Here is a 22,211-nt window from a genome sequence, read left to right on the forward strand (position 1 = left end):
CACATATTTGCTAAGGGCTCACATTTCGGGCATTTCTCTGCGCACCTTTTAAAACATTGACCAGTTTAGTCCTAACCATAGACAAGAAGGTACCATCACGTCTCCAGTGAAGTGCCTTCACAACAGGCAGGTCACTTAAGACAGAGGAGAGCCAAGAGTTGAAGAAAATGAGCAGAAATTAGACACATCTAGATATTTATCCAGACTTTAGCTGTTTCTCCATCTCTCTAGCTTCAAAGTGTCCACCTATTGATAATTACACTTGCATTGGCTTTTTTTTAAAAAAAAAAAAAAAAAGAGAGAGAGAGAGAGAAACAATCGCTGGAGTTAATTTAAGCTTCCTACTGCTCTCTTCTCCATCATAAACTTCCTGGGAGAGGTGCAGTTAATGTCTCATGTTTACGCCACACATTTTAGGATAATCAGTAAATCTGTGAGTTTTATATTCTGGTTTGTGAACCAGGCACTAAGACTCCACCTTTAAAATGACAGAAGAGCATCTTAAGCCTAGAAGAACAGAATAGAGACAATGGTGGGAAGCACAGGAGAAGAATTCTAAGGAAGTTCAGGAAGACACAATATGGGTAGAACCGTTAAGTAGAGAAACCAGCGAAATAAGACAGCCTTGGACAGCAAAGGGACCAAGCTCCTCCTCCGAGGACCCCAGAGAAGCTGACACTGTAACCAGCAAGAGCAGACAGCAGGCATGATCAGTTCGTTCAGCAGCTATATCAGGAGCAGGGGAAATGGCTGCCATTTATCTCTGCCACCTTCCTCAAGGGTGCCATCAGTGATTCCCTCAAAGTAATATGAGCAGTTCTCTAAAGGAGGGGGCAGGGGCTAGGTCTTGCCTTAAGTTAATAAGCTGTAGAGAAGGCTAAAGAGAAGTATCACAGGTGGGCAGCTGCTGATCTTCTCTGAAGCCACAGCTGGTCTGAGGAGTATGGGGAGAACCATGGCTTAAATCACGTCTATGAAGCCCCGCTCTAGCCTGTTGCCTGCCCCTCTTCATTGCACCCTGAAAGGGAAAGGATCTGACAAGTGTTTCTTGCTCCTCAGTCTAGAACAACAGCCCAGGCAATGGACAAACAGCAAATGGAGTGTCCATGCCCATGTCTGTAGCACGAATCTTAAAAGGTCTTATTTATAAAAACAAACCTGAAGCCAGGTATTGGGGTGAATGCTGGAAGATCAGAAAAGCAGAACAAGCCACAGCTTCCTCACCTCGCCAGTTCCTCAGCTGATCCTGTTTCCTCAGACTGGAAACCTCTGAGTCCTCATCTGAATGGATCTCAGCTGAACTGCTGCTCCAAGCCTAAAAGCATTTAACCAGCACTAGTTCCTGGTCCTCATGCCTTATATACCTTTTTGCTTTCTGCCATAACTTCCTGGGACTAAAGGCGTGAGTCACCATGCCTGGCTGTTTCCAGTGTTGCTTTGAACTCACAGAGATCCAGATGGATCTCTGCCTCTGGAATGATAGGATTAAAGGTGTGTGTGTGTGTGTGTGTGTGTGTGTGTGTGTGTGTGTGTGTGTGCCACCATTTTCTGGCCTCTATATCTAGTGGCTGTTCTGTTCTCTGACTCCAGGTAAGTTTATTAGAGTGCACAATATATTGGGGAACACAATATCACCATACATGACTATGTCCATGTCCATGTTGATGTACATGTATGTGGGTGTGTTAATTGTCTTTGTCATTGCCGTGGTAAAAAGACCTGACATAACTAACTTAGGGAAGATAAAGGTTGCTTTGGCTTACCATTTAGGGGGATACAGTTCATCAAGTTGAGGAGAATCTGGCCGAGGAACACAGTGGCCAGGAGGCAGAGAGAGAGAAGAAGGCCAGAGTTCAGCCATTCTCTTTCTTTTCCCTCTTTCTTCAGGCTGGGATCCCAGCCTGTAGGGAGGTGTTGCTTACATTCAAGGTACCATTCTTCCCTCTTCTTAAACTGCTCTGGAACTGCCCAACCACACCACACCCTCGAAGGTGTGTTTCTAGATGCTTCTAAATCCAATTAAGTTGATGGTGAGAACTGGTCATCATAGCCCATTCCACCCAACAGTCACCCCAGACATAGATTCTCAGATGTGAGAAGCAAGAGAGCATCCTCAGATTATTTGAGAATATATCAACTACAAAACACTGACAGTGAAACGCGGCTCGAATAATGTGAGCAATGGGACAAAATAATTCAGGAGGACAGAATTACTTGAAGGCTGTAAGTAATATTATTAAAGTTAGTTTAAAAGGTATTAGAATACACAAAGCAAGAATAAGCCAGTGTGGAAAAAAAAATAAGGTATCAATTCACAATTAAATAACTTGACAAAATTCACTGCTGAAGTTTAATAATAGTAGATAGATAAATGTAGACATCCCAGAGATAAATTTTAGAAACACCCTCAGAATATAGATGAAACAGACAAAAGGAAATATAGAAGACATTTATCTCGTTTACTTTTTGCTGTTGTGAAAAAATAAAAATAAATTAAATACTGTCCAAAAACAACCTGAGTAGGAAAAGTGTTATTTGGCTTTCAGGTTAGATATGGTCTATGGAGAGACGCCAAGACAGGAAGTCAAGGCAGGAATCTGGAGGTAGGAACTGAAGCAGAGACCATAGAAGAATGCTGCTTACTGACTTGCTTCCCCTGGATTACTCGGCTGTTTTTCTTAGACAGCCCAGACCTACCTGCCCAGGGATGGCATCACCCTCAGTGGGCTGGGCCATGCTTTATCAATCAGTAATCATGAAAGCACACTAAAGACTAACCTAATGGGGGCAATTCTCCCATCCCTTCTTAGGTGTATCAAGTTAACAACTGATTCTAGCTATGACCACATTCTAGAGGAAGTCAGTAGATGCAATGGAGAAATTACCAAAGAAATATTAGGAGATTTGACTGAGCTAAAGTGGAGGAATGTAAAATATATTTTAGAGGTGTGATTGTAGCCACCAGAAAAAGTAGCAATAAAAGGTCTTGACTGAGACTAATTCCTCTGGGGAATAGATGTACACCTCTGTGTAGTAATTGACTTTTTCTATTGTTGTCCTACACATCTGGACACGCATGTATGTATCAAAATGATATCTAAATAATATGTACATGTAGTTATGGGAAGAGTGGAGATTACCACGCCAGAGGAGTATGACAACTAACACCAACCTGTCTCTTTGGTAACCTCTGGATGGAGAGGTAACCTTGGACTATATCCCTACTGCAAACACACAGATGCCTTCATAATCACATGCCATGATGTAAGCAGTATGAGGCAGGAACACCTGTATCATGGCAAGTATTCTATATTAGCGTGTAAACAGATATGGAGGTTCTACACGTGTCAGTCAACATACCTGTTATCCTCCATTCTACCACGGCTTCAACAGCTCTTCCCAGAAGCCCATGTTGATGGACCTAGAAAGCTGCACTAAAGCATTGTATAGGGATGGCCAGTAACTGAAGTGCAGTCAACCGGTAATCTGTGCAGTGCTGGTGACATGACCTGGTTAGTTACTTTCTCATCACTGTGATGAAAGTACTCAACCTGAACAACGGAAGGGAGGAATGCTCTATTTTGGCTCATGGCTTCAGAGCCTTCATTAGTGGTCAGCAGACTCCACTTATCTGGGTCCATCCATGTTAAGGCAGATGCCATGGTGGATGTGGAATAGAGTAGAATTTATGTCACTCATTCCATAGATGCCAGGAAACAGAAGGCAGGCTCTCTGGAGACAAAATACACCTTCAAAATCCCAACTCCAGCGACACTTCTTCAAATCAGGCCCAGGTGTCTGCCATCTCGAATACCTCCCAATGGTCGACCCGGTCATGAGTCCATACATAGATCAACCCATCATTTAAGACAACCATACACATCCACTCCCTTCTCAGTAATACCATCAGCTCAGGACTAGACCTTTAACACATAAACCTCTGCTGTAATGTTTCAAATGCAGCCCATAGCTCCTGGTATCTAGAGTTAAAGGAAGTTAATAGAATCCCTTTCCAACTTCAAACATTTGGCTGGAAACCAACAAGGTCAGAGTTGCTGGGCACAGATCCACAAACTACAACTCTCGGATCTCTGGTGCCACTCGGGAGTCCACAAGCTGGCTTCCAGCTCCCATCACCTGTTCTTGGTTCTCAGGGATTCCACCACCACTTTAGAACATGCATCCCCTCCCAGCAGCCACTCCTTTTACTTGAGTGAGCTTGGAAAAGGCTTTATTGCAACCCAAATGACAATATTTCAAAAAGAAGCCTGAGAAAGAGCGCTATTCACTTGGCATTCAGAAGTGACCAGAGGGCTTCTGGTGGCTACAAGGGGAGCAGGTAGGAAGTGGCTGGTGTGTTTCATGTGTAACAACAGCTGGCACCAAAGGGCCTAGGTATTGACACTGAGACCATTTTTGTTTTTTTCCCAAGCATTATGGATATTTTAAATTGCTTAATGTTTTTATACATTTAAAAGGATTATTGGAGATCTCCAGATATCTCTCCAAGTCTCTTCTCTATTTAGACAGTGTTAAAAGAAAAGAAAGAAAACCTTTCAACTGTTTTTAATGACAGTTTTGTCTTTCAGACCCAGACAAAGGACTGCACACAAGTCAAACTTTCAAAATCAGAACCAAGAAAATGTTGAGAAGACATTGGATTGATGTCACTTGTTGCATGTCCCTTCTGGACAGCTCTTGCTGGGACACATGGAGTACAGAGAAGTCCCCACCAGTAAGAGACTGATATGGCTCTCTCAGCATCTCTTGAATTCCTCCTCTTGAACAAGGGAAACTTCACACCAGAGAAGGTCAACTCTGTATGGCTGTAGATGGGTACATGAACAGTGTCCCTTTATACTCAGGTGTGACCACAGTCAAAAGGCCCACTCTGTGTTGCTGTAAATCAGGATGTAGTGTCCCTTTATGCTCAGTTATGAACATAATCAAAACAAATTATTCAAGCTACAAATGACCAAATAATGTCCTATCCAAGTTAGACTTAGCAAGAAAGCCAGTCATGAAATTAATTCCACCTCTTTGTAGCATCTGACATCTTTAAGCCCTATGGTAACCCAAATTAAGTCATTTCTGACATTTGAAAACTTTTCTAACACTTTTTTTGTTTGTTTGTTTTGTTTTTTGTTTTTCAAGACAGGGTTTCTCCGTAGCTTTGCTCCTTTCCTGGAACTCACTCTGTAGACTTGTCTGGCCTCGAACTCACAGAGATCCGCCTGGCTCTGCCTCCCGAGTTGCTGATCTGTTCTAGTTTCCATGGAGTGTCTTTCTCCAGGAAACCATAGCAAATCCAATTTATGTGGCTCCAGGGGGATTAGCTTGGTTTCTGCTGAAGCATTTGACAAGCCTCAGGAATGCTGTGGCTCTCTCAACCCTTTCTGATTTTCCTTGTCTCAATCACTAAAGAGCAGTGACTTCCTTAGACCTGGCAGTAATCTCCATGTTCCCGGTCTGTGATCCCATAGATGCTGTATACAGGTCTCTGATAACATCCCTCTAGGCTTTTCTCTGCGTGTTACCTATATGGACAAGAGAGCACCCTTGCCTCACAGTCCTGTGGCTTTCCTTTTCTAATCTCTCTGTGTCACCAAACGGCGGGGGGTGGGGGGTGGGGTAGTGACACAGAGCTTTGAAGGCCCTAGGTAAATCTGGCAAGAGTCCCATGACTTCGTTCACCTAATTATTTTTACAACTGTCTCCCAGCTGCATAGCCTTTCAGCTTGCAAACAGTATAACTCTCTTCCACATATATTTTAGTGAGATTTCGAATCCAATTAAAGAAAAAAAAAAAAAAAACACCCTGCAAAATAGATAATAAAAGCTTGGGGGACATCAAACAAGGAAACAAGGAAATAAAAATCATGCGGGCTTCGGAGCCATGAATTCAGTTCCCTCTCTGGCTCTGATGCTTGGAGTTGAACTTACAGGATCTTCCTTGCAAGAGTTCTAGATCACAAACCTCTACCTCAAATACGTTCAACGCCCTCCCTCCCTCCCTCCTCCCCACCCCCTCCCCCTATAATACTCTCCTCCCACCCCATGCTAGGTGAGAATTCTAAGACTAAGCTAAAGCTGCAACCTTCCTTTACTTTTTTTTTTTTTTTTTTTCCGAGTTACGGTTTCACACTGTAGCCCGGGCTGGCTTGGAATTCGCAGCAATCCTCCTGCCTCCACCTCCTGGAGTCCCGGAGCCACCAGTTAAGAATAAGTCTGCCAAGGCTGCTCATGCACTCACTGAATGAGATGCTGGGAAAGGCCAGCCGGTCTGACTGCCTCTGGTCCCTGGAAGTTTCAATTCTTCAAACGGGGCAAAAACTTCAGTTCTAAAACTGCTTGGGCAGCAGATTCTTTGGTTCTCCTGAGTCCCAGCTTCGCGAGCCACCAGGAGGGCCAATTGTGCTCCTGTGAATGTGGGGGAAGACCGAGAGAACACTTGGGTAGGAAAGCGAAGAGAGAGTGTGTGCTGTGCGACTTCTTCTCCCTTTCAGACCTGCAGCACCTTGACCGTCTGCTGACGTGGAGGGCATTCCTGTGGACTCCCTGGTGACCTGGGGGTGGGGAAGAGGGCAGGGATGGAGGCTAGCCCGGAGCATCTACGGGAGGATGGGCAGCGCTGCAGAGTAACACCCAGGGGAGCCTGGGTGGTGCAGCAGCAGAGGCGTGCGGAGCCCAGCAATCAGGGGAAGCTGCCTTTGGACGCCGTCTTTGAAGAGTTCTCTGGAAGTTGGAGGGGCGGGGCGAGCAGCGCTCTCCTGTCCTACCGGAGTCCCGCGCGGGAGTGTAAGGAAGAACTCGGCCTGCAGTCCCAGACCCAGTGCTGTCCAGCTGCTGTCCCGCTCCTGAGCAGGGGTGGGCACAGGGTGCTGCCCACGGGGGTCGGCAGGGCGCAGGCGCCGGGATAGCAGAACGCGGGGACAGGATGGAGGGGCTGGTTCTGCTCAAGGCCCTGGTCACCAGGCTGCTGTTCGTTCTGCACTCTCTGGTTGCGGTCTGGCGAGTGACCTGGGTGAAGAAAGAGCAGCGTTACTGGCTGCTGGCCCTGCTTAACCTCTTGCTGGTCCTGGAGACCGTGCTCACGCTCAAGTTCAAGCGCGGCAGAGGCTACAAATGGTGAGTGTCCTGGAAAGGGAGGGTGCAGAGGGTCCTGGGCATTGTTCATCATGGTCCTAGCAGGTGGCACCAAAGCCCTTGGTTCCCCCGCAGTGTGTGGTTTCCTTGCTGGCTTTCCCCGTTCGCCAGCACGTGGGATGCCGGTGCATCTTTTGAGCAAGCCAGTGGTACCTTGGGCCCCAGTGAAGCGCTGGGAAGGCTGGAGTCTGGACCTGTGTATTTGGATGATCCAGCTGAAACTGTCTTCACTAGAGGAGTGAAGCTGATCCCTGGCTGCACTGCTTTCTAAGTTGTGAGACCGACCCGGACCAGTCCAGGATGTGTGTGCTTGCAAGAGTGGGGATGCCTTGCAGAGCTGAGCGCTCCCGAGCTCCCACTGCCCAGTGGCTTCCACCCCCACCTTTGGTTTTAGCCTCTTCCTGTCTTGTCAGACCTCAGTGCGCCTGTGGTTTTAGCCACTTCCAATTCCTTCCAACCCCAAATGTCCCTGGCTCTCCTGTGTGAAACCAGTTTCAGGTGTCTGGATTTGGTGGCTTGGAAGCTTGGCAGCCTACCTCACCGGACATGGTTTGTGCTAGCGATACTACAAGAGGGACCAGCAGTGGTTTATTCTTAACCTCAGCATGGGAACTCAGGGTTCTGCTGGCGGCTGTATTTCCTCCTATAGACTAAATGCAAGCGAAAAGATTGCCTGGCCATTTGCAGAAAGCACCCCCCCCCCCCTCCAAGCCCCTGACCCTTACCTTCTAGGGGCAGTTCCATCTCAACTTTCTCCAAGTTAGGCCTTTTTCCTCAAGAAAGGAGGCAGTGGTATTAGTTCATTTATTAATTGCGTGCACTTTGCTGTTGAATTAGCTGTCACATTCAGAGACGGAAGTCCTTCCTTGACAGAGAGCAGCAAGGTTGTATATTTCAATAGACACTGTGGAAGAAAATGGGCTACCTTTGAAGATGATGGGAACATGACTGAAAACCTCTGCTTTTGAAAAATACCTTCAATTGTCAATGCTCAAGTCCTTGGAGGGCTTAGGATAGCCAACAGCAAGGGTAGGCATGCTACTTTCCATCCCGCTTCCCACCAACAGTTTCTTAAGCATAAGGCTTTTGTGGTCATTTCTAATCTGACTTCTTGGTATCACAAAGACAAATGCTATTTACTTCTCAAATGAAGACTCATAAAGGGGAGAAATGTTACATTCATCTGTGTATCCTATAATAGATACATTTGAGATGTTTTTTGTCTTTTTTCTCTTAGTTGTAATACACTAGAGTAGACATATCTTTCATTGAAGGAGGAAGTCTGAGGCCAAAATCTGTCCAGTGTGAAGTAGTTCTGACACCAACCATGAGCACTTCTGGGACAAATGTAGATCTCAGAAAGGAGCCAGCTAAGCAAAACCTGAACTAACCCCTTCCTCCCCAAGAGTTGGCCAGAGCCATTCTGTCTGTGTGGAAATACCATAGCTGGTGGAATGTTAAACTTTTGTGTGTATTGCTGATTCAGGCTGTCATAGCACTTATAACAAAGAAGGGGAAAATAATCTAGACAAAATGTAAATGAGCCAGTGAGTCACATTATTGGGTGACTGGAGGCATGCTAGTATTTAAGGTGTAGGAGGCAGAATTGGACTTAAACATAGGACAGATTGTGGGCATTCCTTCTTACTTACTGTGTGACCCCAAGGGAGTTACTTAGAGTCTCCAAACTTCAATTTCAGATCTGCAAATATGTATTTCATAGGTTGTTGAAGAATTATGTGAAATTGTATATGTTGATAATTAATGAATAACAGGAGGCTTTCTTTATATCCTGATCTTTTCATTTCTTTCATATTATAATATTCTATACTAAAATACCAACTAGACACATTTTATTCTTATGTGAGTCTAATGAACCATTAGTTCAGTGTGTAAAGACGAGGGGGGGGGATGCTCTGTTTCGAGCTATAGACCTCTACATCACTGGTTCAAGAAAAAGTTTGCTGGCTTGATATCCCAACTAATATTTGAAAGTAAAGGGGTGGGGGGGGAAGTTGATACATTTGGCTTATTGCAGAAATTCAGGGACAAATGAGTGTGTGTAAAGTGGTGCCAATGGTCTGCTCCTAGTTCTACCCCATCCCCAGGCTACACTTTGCTGTTACAGAATATAAGCTGTAAGCCAGCTTGCAAAGATGATCATTTGTACTGTGGATAAAAAAAACCCACAAGCTAGTAAGGGGAAAGTGAAATAATGGACTGCGGAAAAATATAAATGAAATTAACCTTGAAATAGCATGATGACAATGAGAAAGGTTTTGATTTGGGGCCTATTTCATTCTAGGTTGGAGTTTTCTGAGAAAAAACACGGCATCATCACTTTCTGTTTGAGAGTGTTAAGAACCATTTTTATCCCAAATTACTAGCTGATAGAATCAAAGAGAGAAAAAAAAGAAACACTACAGTAATATCTATGCTAACTATATACAGTGAGATCTGACACATAGTATCTATATGGGAAAATGGTGATTTTATAGAGTTGTATGTGTAGATTCACATAAACTGAAGTAGATAAATAGGTAGGTAAGTTTTTGAACCATGGGCTTTCTTTCCATTTTGCAATCTGCCTATAGAAGCAAATGTATCTGTGCATAAAGAAGTGAGCAAAAACATTAACTCTCCAACATACTGGTAGAAAATACCAGTGAAAACATCCTGATTTATATCAAAGGACTAGTGAGAAAATTGTGGTTTATTCGTTCTGATACAATTGAAAAGGGTGAGGTGCATTTTAACCATTGCAGTAGAGGGCTCTCCATTGTATAGCTTCAGGACACAGAAGTTACAGACTTCTTTGTTGTGGCTCATTTGTTGCAAGGATGGGCTCGGAGGAGAATTACACTTTTTCCAATTGGAGACACTTGTTATACCCATCAAAGAAGAAGAAGAAAAAGAAGTGGGTGAATAAGAACAATTACAGAAGAGAAGGAAGACTAGGAAGAGAAGGAAGGGAGGAGTAAATTAGAAATTATCATTGAACTCAATGTTCTTTTGATTTTTTTTTTTTTTTTTTTTTTTGGTTCAGTTATCTGGGAAACAATCCAACTGATCTAGGGATTGTCATTTAGGTAAAGACAAAGTACACACAAGACAGTGTTGCTTTCCAGCCAACAGTGCTTGGGAGAAGGAGGCTATCTCAGCAGTGGACGTTCTCCTCTATTAAAAGATCAATTAAATCCAGAGAAGTCCAATCAATGGCTATGACAGAGCAGAGCGAAACAAGCAGCTCCGTAAGTGAGCATGCGCACGCAGGGAGTAGAAATCCCCCTGTAACGACTATCACATCCATGAACTTCCTTTGGACTACTCCAGGCTAATTTGAATATTATTCCCTTTTGTTAAGATTTAAACCTGGGCCCTGAACAATTAAACGAGGGATGGAACAAACCCCAGTACTATAAAGGACAGTGGGGATTCAATTTCTCAATGTAGCAAGCATGCACATGTCCCCAAGGACATCTTCCCAGCCCTTTGGAAGGGAAACGTGGAACTAGATGCTGAGCTCAGCTGCCCAGGGACAAGGAGCATTACAGCATCCCGAGGAACTTGCCAGCTGGAAGGTTAATGCTGGAATCCTATAGAAGCCAGAGGGTGGACCCACCAGCGACACACCCGTAAGGAATGCCAGGGGAGCTTGCTTTTCATTCTCCCAGTGTTCACATTACCTGGATCTTCATTTGTGTTTCTCCAAGATGGAAATTGGCATCACTTAGCTTAATTGTTTCTTGATTTTTGGTTGTCTGGGCAAAGAGCCAATGGATCTGTGAATTATCATTTAGGTAAAATCAAATACAAGACAATGTTACAATAATCCTGAGGGGATAGAAAGATTACCCAAGTTTGTGACAAGTTTGAGGCTTGTTTACTTGGAAGGAGGTAGTATCTGAGAATTAAAAAAGAAAGAAATTCCAAATTGAGTTTACTGGCAAAAGTACAGAATTTTAAACACAGATCTTTCTTAATCAGAACATTAATAATGCAAAGGATTTCGTTTTGTGAGCTTTTGAGAGAGTAGATAACGACCTCTGTCATCTCTCCTTTCTGTTTCCTTTATGTTTGATTAGGCAAAAGCTATTTTTGTTTTTGTTTTGTTTTGTTTTCTACACAGTCCTATGTACTCCTGGTAGCCTTTAGCTAATGTTGTGATTATAGATATAGGCCACCAAACCAGGTTTGACAGTTATTTGCATGGTAAGTAACAACAATATTATGCAAGGTACTACAGCCTGACAAAAGTAACAGGAAACAACAACAAAAACCTGAAAAATTTAAATAAATGTAGCATTTTGATGAAGTGCTCTTAAGTGTGCCATGAGAATTGTTGTGCACCTTTAGCGTTTATAAAGTTTCAAGGTTTGCCAGATTCTACACAGGTGGTTGGGTTCCATGTGATCCAACAAGCACTGTAGGTGTTTTTTTTTTTTTTTTTCCCCTCTATTCTCCCCATTTCATAAGGGAAACTGAGGCACAGAGTTTTTACTAAACCCTTTCACCCAGGCTCACAGAGTTGGAAAGGAGGAGGGAGGGAGTCCCGAAGACTGTGAGCTCCCATCCTTGTCTGATGCATGATGTGATTCAACATTCCAGAGGAGTCAGGGTGGGTGAGCAAGAGAAGGGAGGAGAGGGAACTTTGCAGCCTTTGAGCTGCAACTGGAGAAGAGGATGAGACTTGCATCTGGAGGGAAGAATGCAAAACCCAGCTGGGAGAAAGGACACGCCCAGCTGGCAGAGCATGGAGCCTTGAGCCTCACCCTTCATTCAAGCACAGTGACTGCCAACACTCATTAGATGTAGCAGATATGCAAATGTGGAAAATATGGAAATAAACAGAAGTAAACTCCTTCCCTCAGTCACCTCACTGTTTTTGAATGAAGGGATGAGAAAATCGCTGAAGAAATGCGTAACTAACAACCGATGAGCTAACATAGCAAGTGAACAAATGATTGACAGAAACAATGGGCACCTGTGTGGTGTGGATTACAGAGTGAGAAACAGGCAGGTTCTGCTCGGTAGCTGGAGGGGTCGTTGGACTAGGCAGAGGTTTTCGAAGCCAAATGGTCTGTATCCATTACTTTTCTGTGGCTTTAAAGAAACACCACGACCAAGACAACTTTGTCTGCTGACCCCAGATGGTTAGTCCACAACGGTGGGGAGCATGGCAGCAGGCCACAGACATGCTGGTAGGAGCAGGAAGCTGGGAGCTCACATCTTGGACCACAGAGGCCAATCAGAGAGAGTAAACCGGAAAGGGTGCAAGGCTTTTCATCTCAAAGCCTACCTTCAGTGACATACCTCCTTTGGCAGGGCCACACCTCTTAAAACTTCCCCAGACAGCTGTATTGAATGCTAGGGAGCAAGTATTCAAATGCTTCAGACCGTGCAAGATGTTTCTCATTCAAGCTACAAGAGCCTGACATATTACAGTCATCTAGGGAGAAGAAATAATTAAAAGGGGATCGTCTTTATGTGCCTTGAGATACTAATGACACATCTCTCAAATGTGAGTCATTTTACTGGTAGGCTCCTTTAACAAAACAGTAGTGTTTAGTTTTCACCTTGGTTTATGGCCTACCATGTCTCAGGTTCTTGGCCACCAGAGGAGTGTCAGGCATGGGTTCTATGGTAGGTTGAAAGTAATTGGCTCCCCTCATCTTGTATGGGATGACACCATTAGGAGATGTGGATTTGTTGGAGTGGGTGTGGCCTTGTTGGAGGAAGTGTGTCACTGTGGGGGCAGGCTTTGATGTTTCCTATGCTCAGGATACTGCCTGGTGTCTCAATCGACTTCCTGCTGCCTGCAATATGTAGGACTCACAGCTTCTACTCCAGCACCACCATGTCTGCCTGCATGGCACCATGCTCCCCATCATGATGATAATGAACTGAACCTCCCGAAACTGTAAGCAAGCCACCCGAATTAAACATTTTCTTTATGAGTTGTTGAGGTCATGGGGTCCTTTCACAGTGGTAGAAAGCCTGACTAAGACAGCTTCCATCTCATGGAGTGGGCCTTAACTCCAATCAGACAATGTTTATTTTCAATCCCACTAATCTTCAAGATTCCAGACAGGATGAAATAGAGACCTTTGAAGGGAGACCCAGTGACTTCCATGTGGCCAACTTGGGCCATGGAAGTTTTCTCAGAAAGTAGGCTATGCTCTGCCTAATCTCTATCTAACTTGCTGTTTATATGTCCTGAATGTTCTCTGGATTTTTAGTTTTTTTGTTTTTGTTTTTTGTTTTGTTGTTGTTGGTTTTTTTTTTTTTTTTTTTATTTTTTTAGTGAAATTTCCACTATGAACCAGGCTTTCCAGGCCTGTCTGCAGACAGTCAGTGTGTATCCTGAGTCTCATAACATTATCTTCTGGGTTCTCTATTTCTTCTGGTGTACTTGCAGGTATGTGTGCTGTACCCTGAGCTTCAGTCTCACGCTAAAAAGATGAATTAAGATTATGGTGATTTTGGAAACACACATGGAATACCTCCCTCCAGTGACTTTGTTTTATGTCACTCATATCGAGGCTCAATCCTGGTCTTCTCTTGTAGTACTTCTGTGACGGACTGTCAAGGTAAAGCTAGTGTTCTCTCCTTTTATTCATGATGGACTGGGGACAGATATAATAACTACACTTGAATTAGAGTAGGGTATCTAGAACTGAAGCACTGAGTGATGTCCCAACTTTGTCCATGATTATATACAGCTGATAACTTTTAGAACTGAAGTCAAGGTGACAGACATCTTTTGATTTGTTTTTCTTGTCTTAGAGAAAAACAAAGAAACAAATCAATGTGGGTAGCTCAAATACATCAGCACAAAAATATTCCTATTTTTACGTCTTCTGTGTTTCTCCTCACACAGGAGAATATGAACTGTTTAACTTTTCTCTGGCAGTGAAGAATTCACATTTACATCAAGCCTGAGCTCTTCGTGTGGGTACCCCACACTACTTTATAAATTCTTCTGAAGTATTAGTATCAGGAGACTGAAGCCCCAGGTGCATCAACTATGATGTTATGGAAAACTAGTATTTTTTTTCTTTTAAAAGTCATAATGTATGTACCATACGAAGTTCTTGTTTAAAGGTCACATAGAAATGATATTTAAAATACAGGAAATTGCTCATGGAGAGTAGCAGGGTGGGTACTGACCTGGTTCCTTTTTTCTGAATGTAAACTTATTACGTGTGTGTGTGTGTGTGTGTGTGTGTGTGTGTGTGTGTGTGTATGTCCACATATATATGCATTACATATATATCATATATATATATATATATATATATATATATATATATATATATATATATATCATATATATATAACATATGTGTATATATACACATTATAGAAGGGTATTATATTTTAATTGTGGTTTATATGTTGGGCCTGACACAGGCAGACAATGTGTAATTGTATTCCAGTAAAGATTAGTTATTCTTAAGAGAATGAAATTCCTCTTCTAACTTGGACTACTATCCCTGATTGAATTATTTGTAATCCCTCCCCTCTGCTTTCTATTTTCCTAGATATCCTTCTGTCTTCTATAATATTTTGGTTTACCTAGATTAGCCAACTGATGACTTGGCTGTGTTATTCTCGGGCAGTCTCTGGTAATAGTGATGAGGATGTTGATGAAGAGGTGATGATGGAGGTGATAACAGTCACTAGTCATAGAACACTGAGGTCATACCAAACTTTTCACACAGCCATATATCTTCTGTAATCCTCAAATGTCATTATAAATTCATTTTCCGTTTTTTAGTGCCATCTTAGTGTATCTCTACCTATTCACAGCAAGGTGACTTGCCTAAGGTCACAGACAGTCACAGTAGGCTAAGATCTCCATTTTGTTTTCTCCTCTTGCTGTCAGGTGTAGGATGTTTTCCATAAGGCAGAAAAGTTCATGCTACACACATGGCTCACACATTCATGTGCTAGCAGATGTTCTTGTAAAAACTAAGCAGGTTATAAAGAAAAAAAATGAGGAAAGAGAAATTCTAGGTGGCTTCAGTTTGGATCTCCAAGCAAAGACTCAACCTTGTCTACAGAAAAGAATAAACCTATATTACTGTCTTTACAGAGAATGAAATAAATTAGAGTACATAACATTCATAATATAGTTTATGTTACCAGAGATTTCAAAAATCCCTATAATCATGGCTGACTTATTCTCACTTATGCATTATTAAACAAACATTTATTCTCAATAAACAAGCATTCCTCACAGGAGATGTTGTGATATTCTTGAAGAAATATAAGGTTTGTGCAGCAAAGCGACATGTGAAGAAAAAAAGGAATTTCCAGCTAATGATTTCCAGGGTGCAGAAAGGCTGGCGGGTAAAGATACAATGGCAAAGCCAGCTGTTGTCTGAGGGAGAAGAGCCACAATGACACAGGCTGAGGAGGTGTCATGATGGTGCTGTCATCAGAAAGAGGAGCTGAGACGTAGTGACTCAAGTTGAGCAACTGTCCTGACAGGGACCCCCAAAGTTTTTCTCAGAGCTAATTCATGTAGAAAGATGTCATGAGTTCCTCTGCGAAGAAATAGTTCATGTCAAGAACTATACATGGCTCCCCAAAGCAATTCATACTTTTCCCCATCACTGATTTGGTTGTGAGTCAAGATCCTGAAGTTCAAATGCCAGCTGTCTGTAATAAAGCTGCCCTTGCTTCAGACACCCTCTTGGAAATTTTGAGATTGGGTGCAGTATGGAGAGCACAAGTTTCCCTTTCCACTTACATTGTAATTTGGGAGTGTGGTTTTTATTTTAAAAATTATTAACAAAGAAATCAATAATTAAGAATTTTAACATTTACCTCCAAGATGGCCTTTCTTGATAAAACCTATGTGTGAGCAGATCTCAAGGAATCTAAAATACAATGAATGATTTTATTACAATGTGTAGTCTAAATATTTTCAAAGTTCCCTTTTCTCTCTGGCCAGTATCTGTCTAGTCGACTTATATGGGATAAATTTAAAAAGAATCTATCATCTGATTAATAGTCATGAAAATATGCCCAGTCTATTTCTTTAGGGAGTCTCGTGAGCTTATGGTCACTCAGTAATGGATTCCCTCGCCTGTCCAAGACATATGTAAAGATATCTGGGGGTAGGGGTAGAGGGGAAGGTAGTTTTCTGTAAAAAGTAAGGGATGGTTACTGGTGTCAAAACAGTGACTTCCCAGGAGTTCAGAGGCTATAGTCCTACAAAAGAATTGGGCTCATTTTGAGATGCTACAGAAGGGCAGGTAAAGTACCATGGTGTTGACAACCACAAATCCCCTGACACTCATGGACATCCTTTGCTGAGGAGCCAACATGGAAGTCACACAATCTGAAATCCACCCAGAGAAACCAGCCCACTGATGAAGACACCAAGAAATCCTTAAATCAGAACTCAGGACCTCCAAAAAAGATGACTTGGCATAGCTTCTTAATTTCCAAGAAAATAATATTTCCAGAAATCATACTGACCGTATTTAATGGACTTTAACATCAGATTTTAGAATTAGAGTGTATGATCCTTGCAACTCCATTCTGTTCTGTAGAGTGTCAAATACCATGAAATGAAATAGAAATTAAATCTATATTCACAAAGAAGTAACTTTTGACTGTTATTTTTTGCTTCATTTAAATATTACTCCATGTTCACATTTGTATACATGATTTGAAAGCCAGAAAAAAAGGAAAACGAATGTAACAAGTGATATTATGGTTAATTTCCCTGTGCATGTGTGCATATAATGTTATGTGTCTAGAAATGAATGGGTGTTACATTTTCAATAAGAACAATAATTGTCATTCTTAGAAAGAGCAAAATTGAATCCTAATTCTAGACTAATGCTGAACTGAAATAAATAAAATCCACCCCAGCACTAAAGTACTGAATGTCATGACATAATCATTCTATGAAAAGCATTATAATTTGTTGAAATGACTACTTTGTATGATAAATAGCATTTTAGTTTTAGTACAAAATGAAAGGAAAAGATTCAGTAAGTACATCTTTTGAAGAATCAGTACTAAGCTGAATGTAGTGGTGCTCGCCAACAATCCCAACACCAGCAAGATGGAGGATAAAGAATTCAAAATTCAAAATCAACCTGGGCTGTTGGAGACCCTGCTTTAAAAGATAAAAATAAAACAGGAAGTGAGAGAGGTCAGAGCAGTGTCCAGCAAGACATAGATGCTCATATAGTCAAGAATGAAAACCAAGTAACTTAATTTATTAATGAGCAACTAATTACATTAGTATCCAAAGGAAAACCCTATGAGGTATTTCTTTGGAGAGAATTGGTATGCAGGAAAGAATTGTAAAGGAAATTTAATTTAGAAAACACATCCAAGCAAAATAATTTGGTCTTAAAATAGCAGCACCTGGCAACTTTAATTTTCTGACAATAATTGAGATCTTAATGCATTTGAGTTTCTCCAAGAAACTAGCTCATTGATGGTAGGTTATTGTCTGTTTTGTACAAATTTCCCAGTTGAATGTGTCACGCTCATTGTCCAGCAGTATACCGTGTGGCATTTTTATAATTAAGTGTCCATATAATTAACCTAACTTACTTGACTTCTGAGCTGGCTTGGTCCTCTTGTGGCATTAGTCATCAAGTAAGTTGCTTGGAACCTAATGATTCCCAAAGCCATCAAGAACCCCCCCCCCCCCCCCGCAAAAAAAGACTATCATCTGAAAGCTGCTATCACCTGAAAGCTCCTGAGAAATACCATGTGACCTTATTAATTACAGAGCCAAATATGGGGAAAGGTTCAATTTATTCATTTTAAAATCCAAACTCTCCTTGGTCCTGAAACTGAATAATATTGATGACATAAAGTCAAGAATACTACAAACCTGGGACAGAAAGCTGGCTCAATGGGTAAAGACACTTGCTGCCAAGTCCTAGGACCCAAGTTCAATCCCCAGAACCCACATGGTGGGGGAAGACATCAACTCCATAAAGTTATTCTCTGACCTGCATGCCTGGGTTATATCATGGTTGCATGCAACATACACAGAATAAATAAATTATAATAGCATTTTAAAGGGTACTCTAGTCCTTCAAACTAATATAACTATCTTCTCAGGGTGGGACACTGAACTTTCATAAGAGCAGAAAAAAAAAAAAAACCATTAGTTTCACTAAATAAAATTTCTAATAAAATTAATTTATGGTTTTATTTTGAGAAGATATTTCTAATCAAATGAGGGTCTTTATCAAATCACTAAGTGTTTGTAGGGACCTCACATGTGACAGGCACTCTGAGGGAGCAGAGGCTATTGTTTAATTAGGAGCAGACTGTCAAAATTCCATGTGCACTAAACTTTAGGATTACTTGGGGGAAGATATGTAAGTAAATGATAACTAACACATGAACACACACTAACACACATATATAATTATAAATTTATATTTTATTTTATTAATTATATTAATATTTTATAAATATTATTATATATTTATAATATATAAATTTTGAAAGCATAGGGAGAAAACACATGAAAGGAAAGCCTGAGACTTGAGTGACATGTAAAAGGTTTCTAAGGGAGTCCCTCCACCCTACATGGTTGACATGAACCAGCAGAAGGAAATAATCAGGCTGCACTGGGGGAAAGAGAATTCCCGAGAGGCAGATGCACACATGAAGATCTGAGTCAGGAAGGCGACATGCCATCTCTAGCACTGGAAGAATGCTGCAGGAGCTTGGCTCGGAAGAAAAGTAACACAGCCTGCTGTGGATAGCGCTCTGTGTAAATAAAATTCTGATTGGCCAGTGGCCAGAATAGGTGGGACAAGAGAGAAGAGAATTCTGGGAGGTGAAAAGCTGGAGAGAGATGCTGCCATCTACCGCCATGACAAGAAAGATGTAAGGTATTGGTAAGCCATGAGCCACATGGCAATTTATAGATTAATAGAAATGGGTTAATTTAAGATAGAAGAAGTAGATAACAAGAAGCCTGTCACAGCCATACAGTTTCTAAACAATGTAAGTTTCTGTGTGTTTACTTGGTTGGTTCTGAGCATCTATGGGCCTGGTGGGTGAGGGAGATTTGTCCTGACTGTGGGCCAGGCAGGAAAACTCCAGCTACAACAGCCCAGAGGCATTCAGGGCCTGGAGTGGGCTGCATCTTAGAACCTAAAGCAGGCAAGTGGCCCACACACTTCTCCACTCTGCACAGGTCATATGTGAAGCCAGCAGTTGCGATGTTCTCAGCTGTGCTAACAGCATCCTCTGATTCAAACAGTTTTAAATAGGTTTAGTTGTGAGAATCATGGTTTAAAAACAGGATTGCTCTTAGGATATCTGAAAAAAAAATACCACTAAAATAAACTAAATAATAGTTATGCATACTCACTAATATGTAGCCATGGGTAAAATTTCAGAGCTGAGCCCAGGGAAGGCAGAAGCTATATAATTGAGCATCTAAAATGTGGGCCACTTGGGTCACATTGCTTTTCCTAACACTCTTAACCAGCATATGTCTCAAAAGGTAAGAAATTTCCCTACATGAAGAAAAGGAAGAGGTGGTATTCTAATTCATGTTGTCCAAATGTGACCATTTGCCTTAGACATAATGAGTCAATGGAGAGGCAGCTCAGTAGTCAAGAGCATTTGTTGCTCATCCAGAAAACCCAACTTCGGTCCCTAGGCCCCACTTCAGGCAGCTCACAACCATTCGTAACTCCAACTCCAGGAGACCTGATGCTGTCTGCTGGCCTCTGTGGATACCTGCACAAATATGTGTATACATTCACACATGCATAGAAATGTATATTAATCTTTATTAAAAAATAAGTGGTGAGTAATAGTTCTTCAAAGGTCATGACTCAAAGAATAACGTTGGTGCTGGACTTCCAGAAATAAAAGGTCCATATGCGTGTTGTAGATTCATCCTTTTTATCCATTCGGTTATTCTTTATTCATAAATACAAGTATTTAAACAGTTGAACATCTGCTGAACAAACATTAACAGAACACGAAACACGATAATGTAAGATCTTAGAGATGAGGATATGAAGAATCAGAGAGAGAGAAAGGTCAGATCTGCCTTCAGAAAGCTTGAATTCAGAAAGCTAGTCTAACAACCACCCGGGTGCAAAGTAGTGCGGTGTTCTCAGCAAGAGCAATGCAAGTTCTGAACAATGCCTGCCATGTGCTGCTAGTCCAAGTCCAACATAAATGGACAGACACGTACAGAAGACCATTCCAATAGAGTTTTCACGTTTGGGGCAGATGTTCCCGTTTAAAGGCAATTCACATCTCCTCTCTGCAGCTCAGCCTAACTAGGATGCTACTCTAAACCAGAACCTTTGTTTGTTAGAGGAGGCTGTGGACAGAGTTGAGTGAATTAATTCCTCGATTTGATTCTTTCTTCTCCCCTTCTTCTTTATGTCAGATAACTCTCCCAAAGAAGGGTTGAAGAAAGGGAACCTCTCCCAAATTGCTTTTGCTTTAGCAGCACTGGAGTTCGAATCCAAGGCTCCAGCAAAGCACGGTATTGCTGACCTAGTCCACATTTCCATCTGTTTTCCTTTGTCTTAAATACACAGCACGTTGGGCCACTGAGTCGCTAGTCTTGAGGGGATGTGGGAGGGACAAAGGAAAGTGACATAAAGACAGGTTATGGAGTCCTTGACTATGGGATGAAGGAGGTTAGACTTTCTATATTACACCATAAGGAAAATCCTCAAGTTGCGCGCGTGTGTGTGTGTGTGTGTGTGTGTGTGTGTGTGTGTGTGTGTGTGTACACAGCCAACCTCCTAATTAGGGGAAATACACGGAAATGGATAATATTTTTCTAATTATAGAAATGAATCTAATGCATCAAAGATATTAAGGTCATTGTTTTAGTCACAACTTCCTTTGAGAGCTACTGTATACTCAGCCTAATACTTTCCTAGATTATTTTCGTAACAGTAGTACTAGGCATTAGTCCCCAAATTAATTTCAGGTTAACAATCTTTTGCTTCGGCCAACAACATTCGGCATGTCCAAACAACAACTGGCATAGTGCAGCTTACCCTCTGACCAGAATTTCTCTTCCTTCCCCATGTCACACGGTGTCTCTTCCTCATGTTTCCGTGGTATATAAGGTCAAACAGTTGATGGTTCCTTTCTTTTAAGAGCATGCTCAACATGGGTTTTTGACATTTCCCCGCAGCTCAGACATCTTCCACATCAGATTTTAATAATATCTTGACCCGTAACCTTTTGCTTCAAAATTGGTTTTGGCAAGAAATCAAAAGTAGGAGAGTGTCTATATTAAATATTGATTTTTTTTTTAAAGATCTCGCTTTTTTTCTTGGCCTTTCTTTGGAGAAGGTAAAAGAAGATAACAAAAGGGTTAATAGCGTTTAAAACTTTACCCCAATTTTTCCCCCTTTATCTTTATTCTCTGGCTTATAATAGTGTAGTTCTAGTAATATTAACTCTCACAACTACAGATTTATACTAAAAACATTTTTTAGAAGATCAAAAAACCAAAGATCAATGTTCATTACAACTTTAACTATAAATAACTATCATGGAAAAAAAAGGTTGTCTGCTCTGCTTTTGCTCCAACATCTAGGTCCTCTGGTCCTTGCCTTTTGGAGAAAACACTGCAGTGTAAGGCTGCTGTCTTTTGGGACAAGGGCAAAGATCAAGATCTTCCTTGATATAACCCCTTTCCAGACATGTCTGAGTAGAAGGAAAACCAACTTCCCAGAAATTCTCTGGTGTGCTGGGTGGAATGTAGCGAAATCGGTGTCGGGAGCAGGAAGCCAACTTCTTTTCTCTTTCTTCAGCTGGCATATCTGCATAGTAAATTTCACATTCCTTACATGTGTGTCCAAGCAATTTTCTTCTCTCTTCTTTTTTTCTGAACTACCTCAATATAAGGAAAATTCTGTATGCTACTTTCTCTCTCTTTCTCTTGAAAATATGGCCCCAGGAATGCTTTCTGCTTGACTTTATCTTGTTGATCACCATGTATGTTTGGTTTCTTTGCTGCAGCACACAATTCTTCCTCATCTGGTCCTTGGGGGAAGCTATCTGCCAAACAG

General features: G+C 41.7%; 1 protein-coding gene across 1 annotated transcript in view; it reads left to right on the forward strand.

Moving 5' to 3' along the window:
- Positions 1 to 6,694: 6,694 nt before the first annotated feature.
- Tmem26 (transmembrane protein 26) overlaps positions 6,695 to 22,211 on the forward strand; it is a 51,054-nt gene continuing 35,537 nt past the window's right edge. Inside the window, exon 1 of the mRNA XM_036168509.1 lies at positions 6,695 to 7,128. Within this exon, the coding sequence (XP_036024402.1) occupies positions 6,938 to 7,128 (191 nt within the window). The 5' untranslated portion in view covers positions 6,695 to 6,937. The remainder of the gene's footprint in view (positions 7,129 to 22,211) is intronic.

Source organism: Onychomys torridus, chromosome 18 (genome assembly GCF_903995425.1).
Source record: "Onychomys torridus chromosome 18, mOncTor1.1, whole genome shotgun sequence".
NCBI lineage: Eukaryota > Metazoa > Chordata > Mammalia > Rodentia > Cricetidae > Onychomys > Onychomys torridus.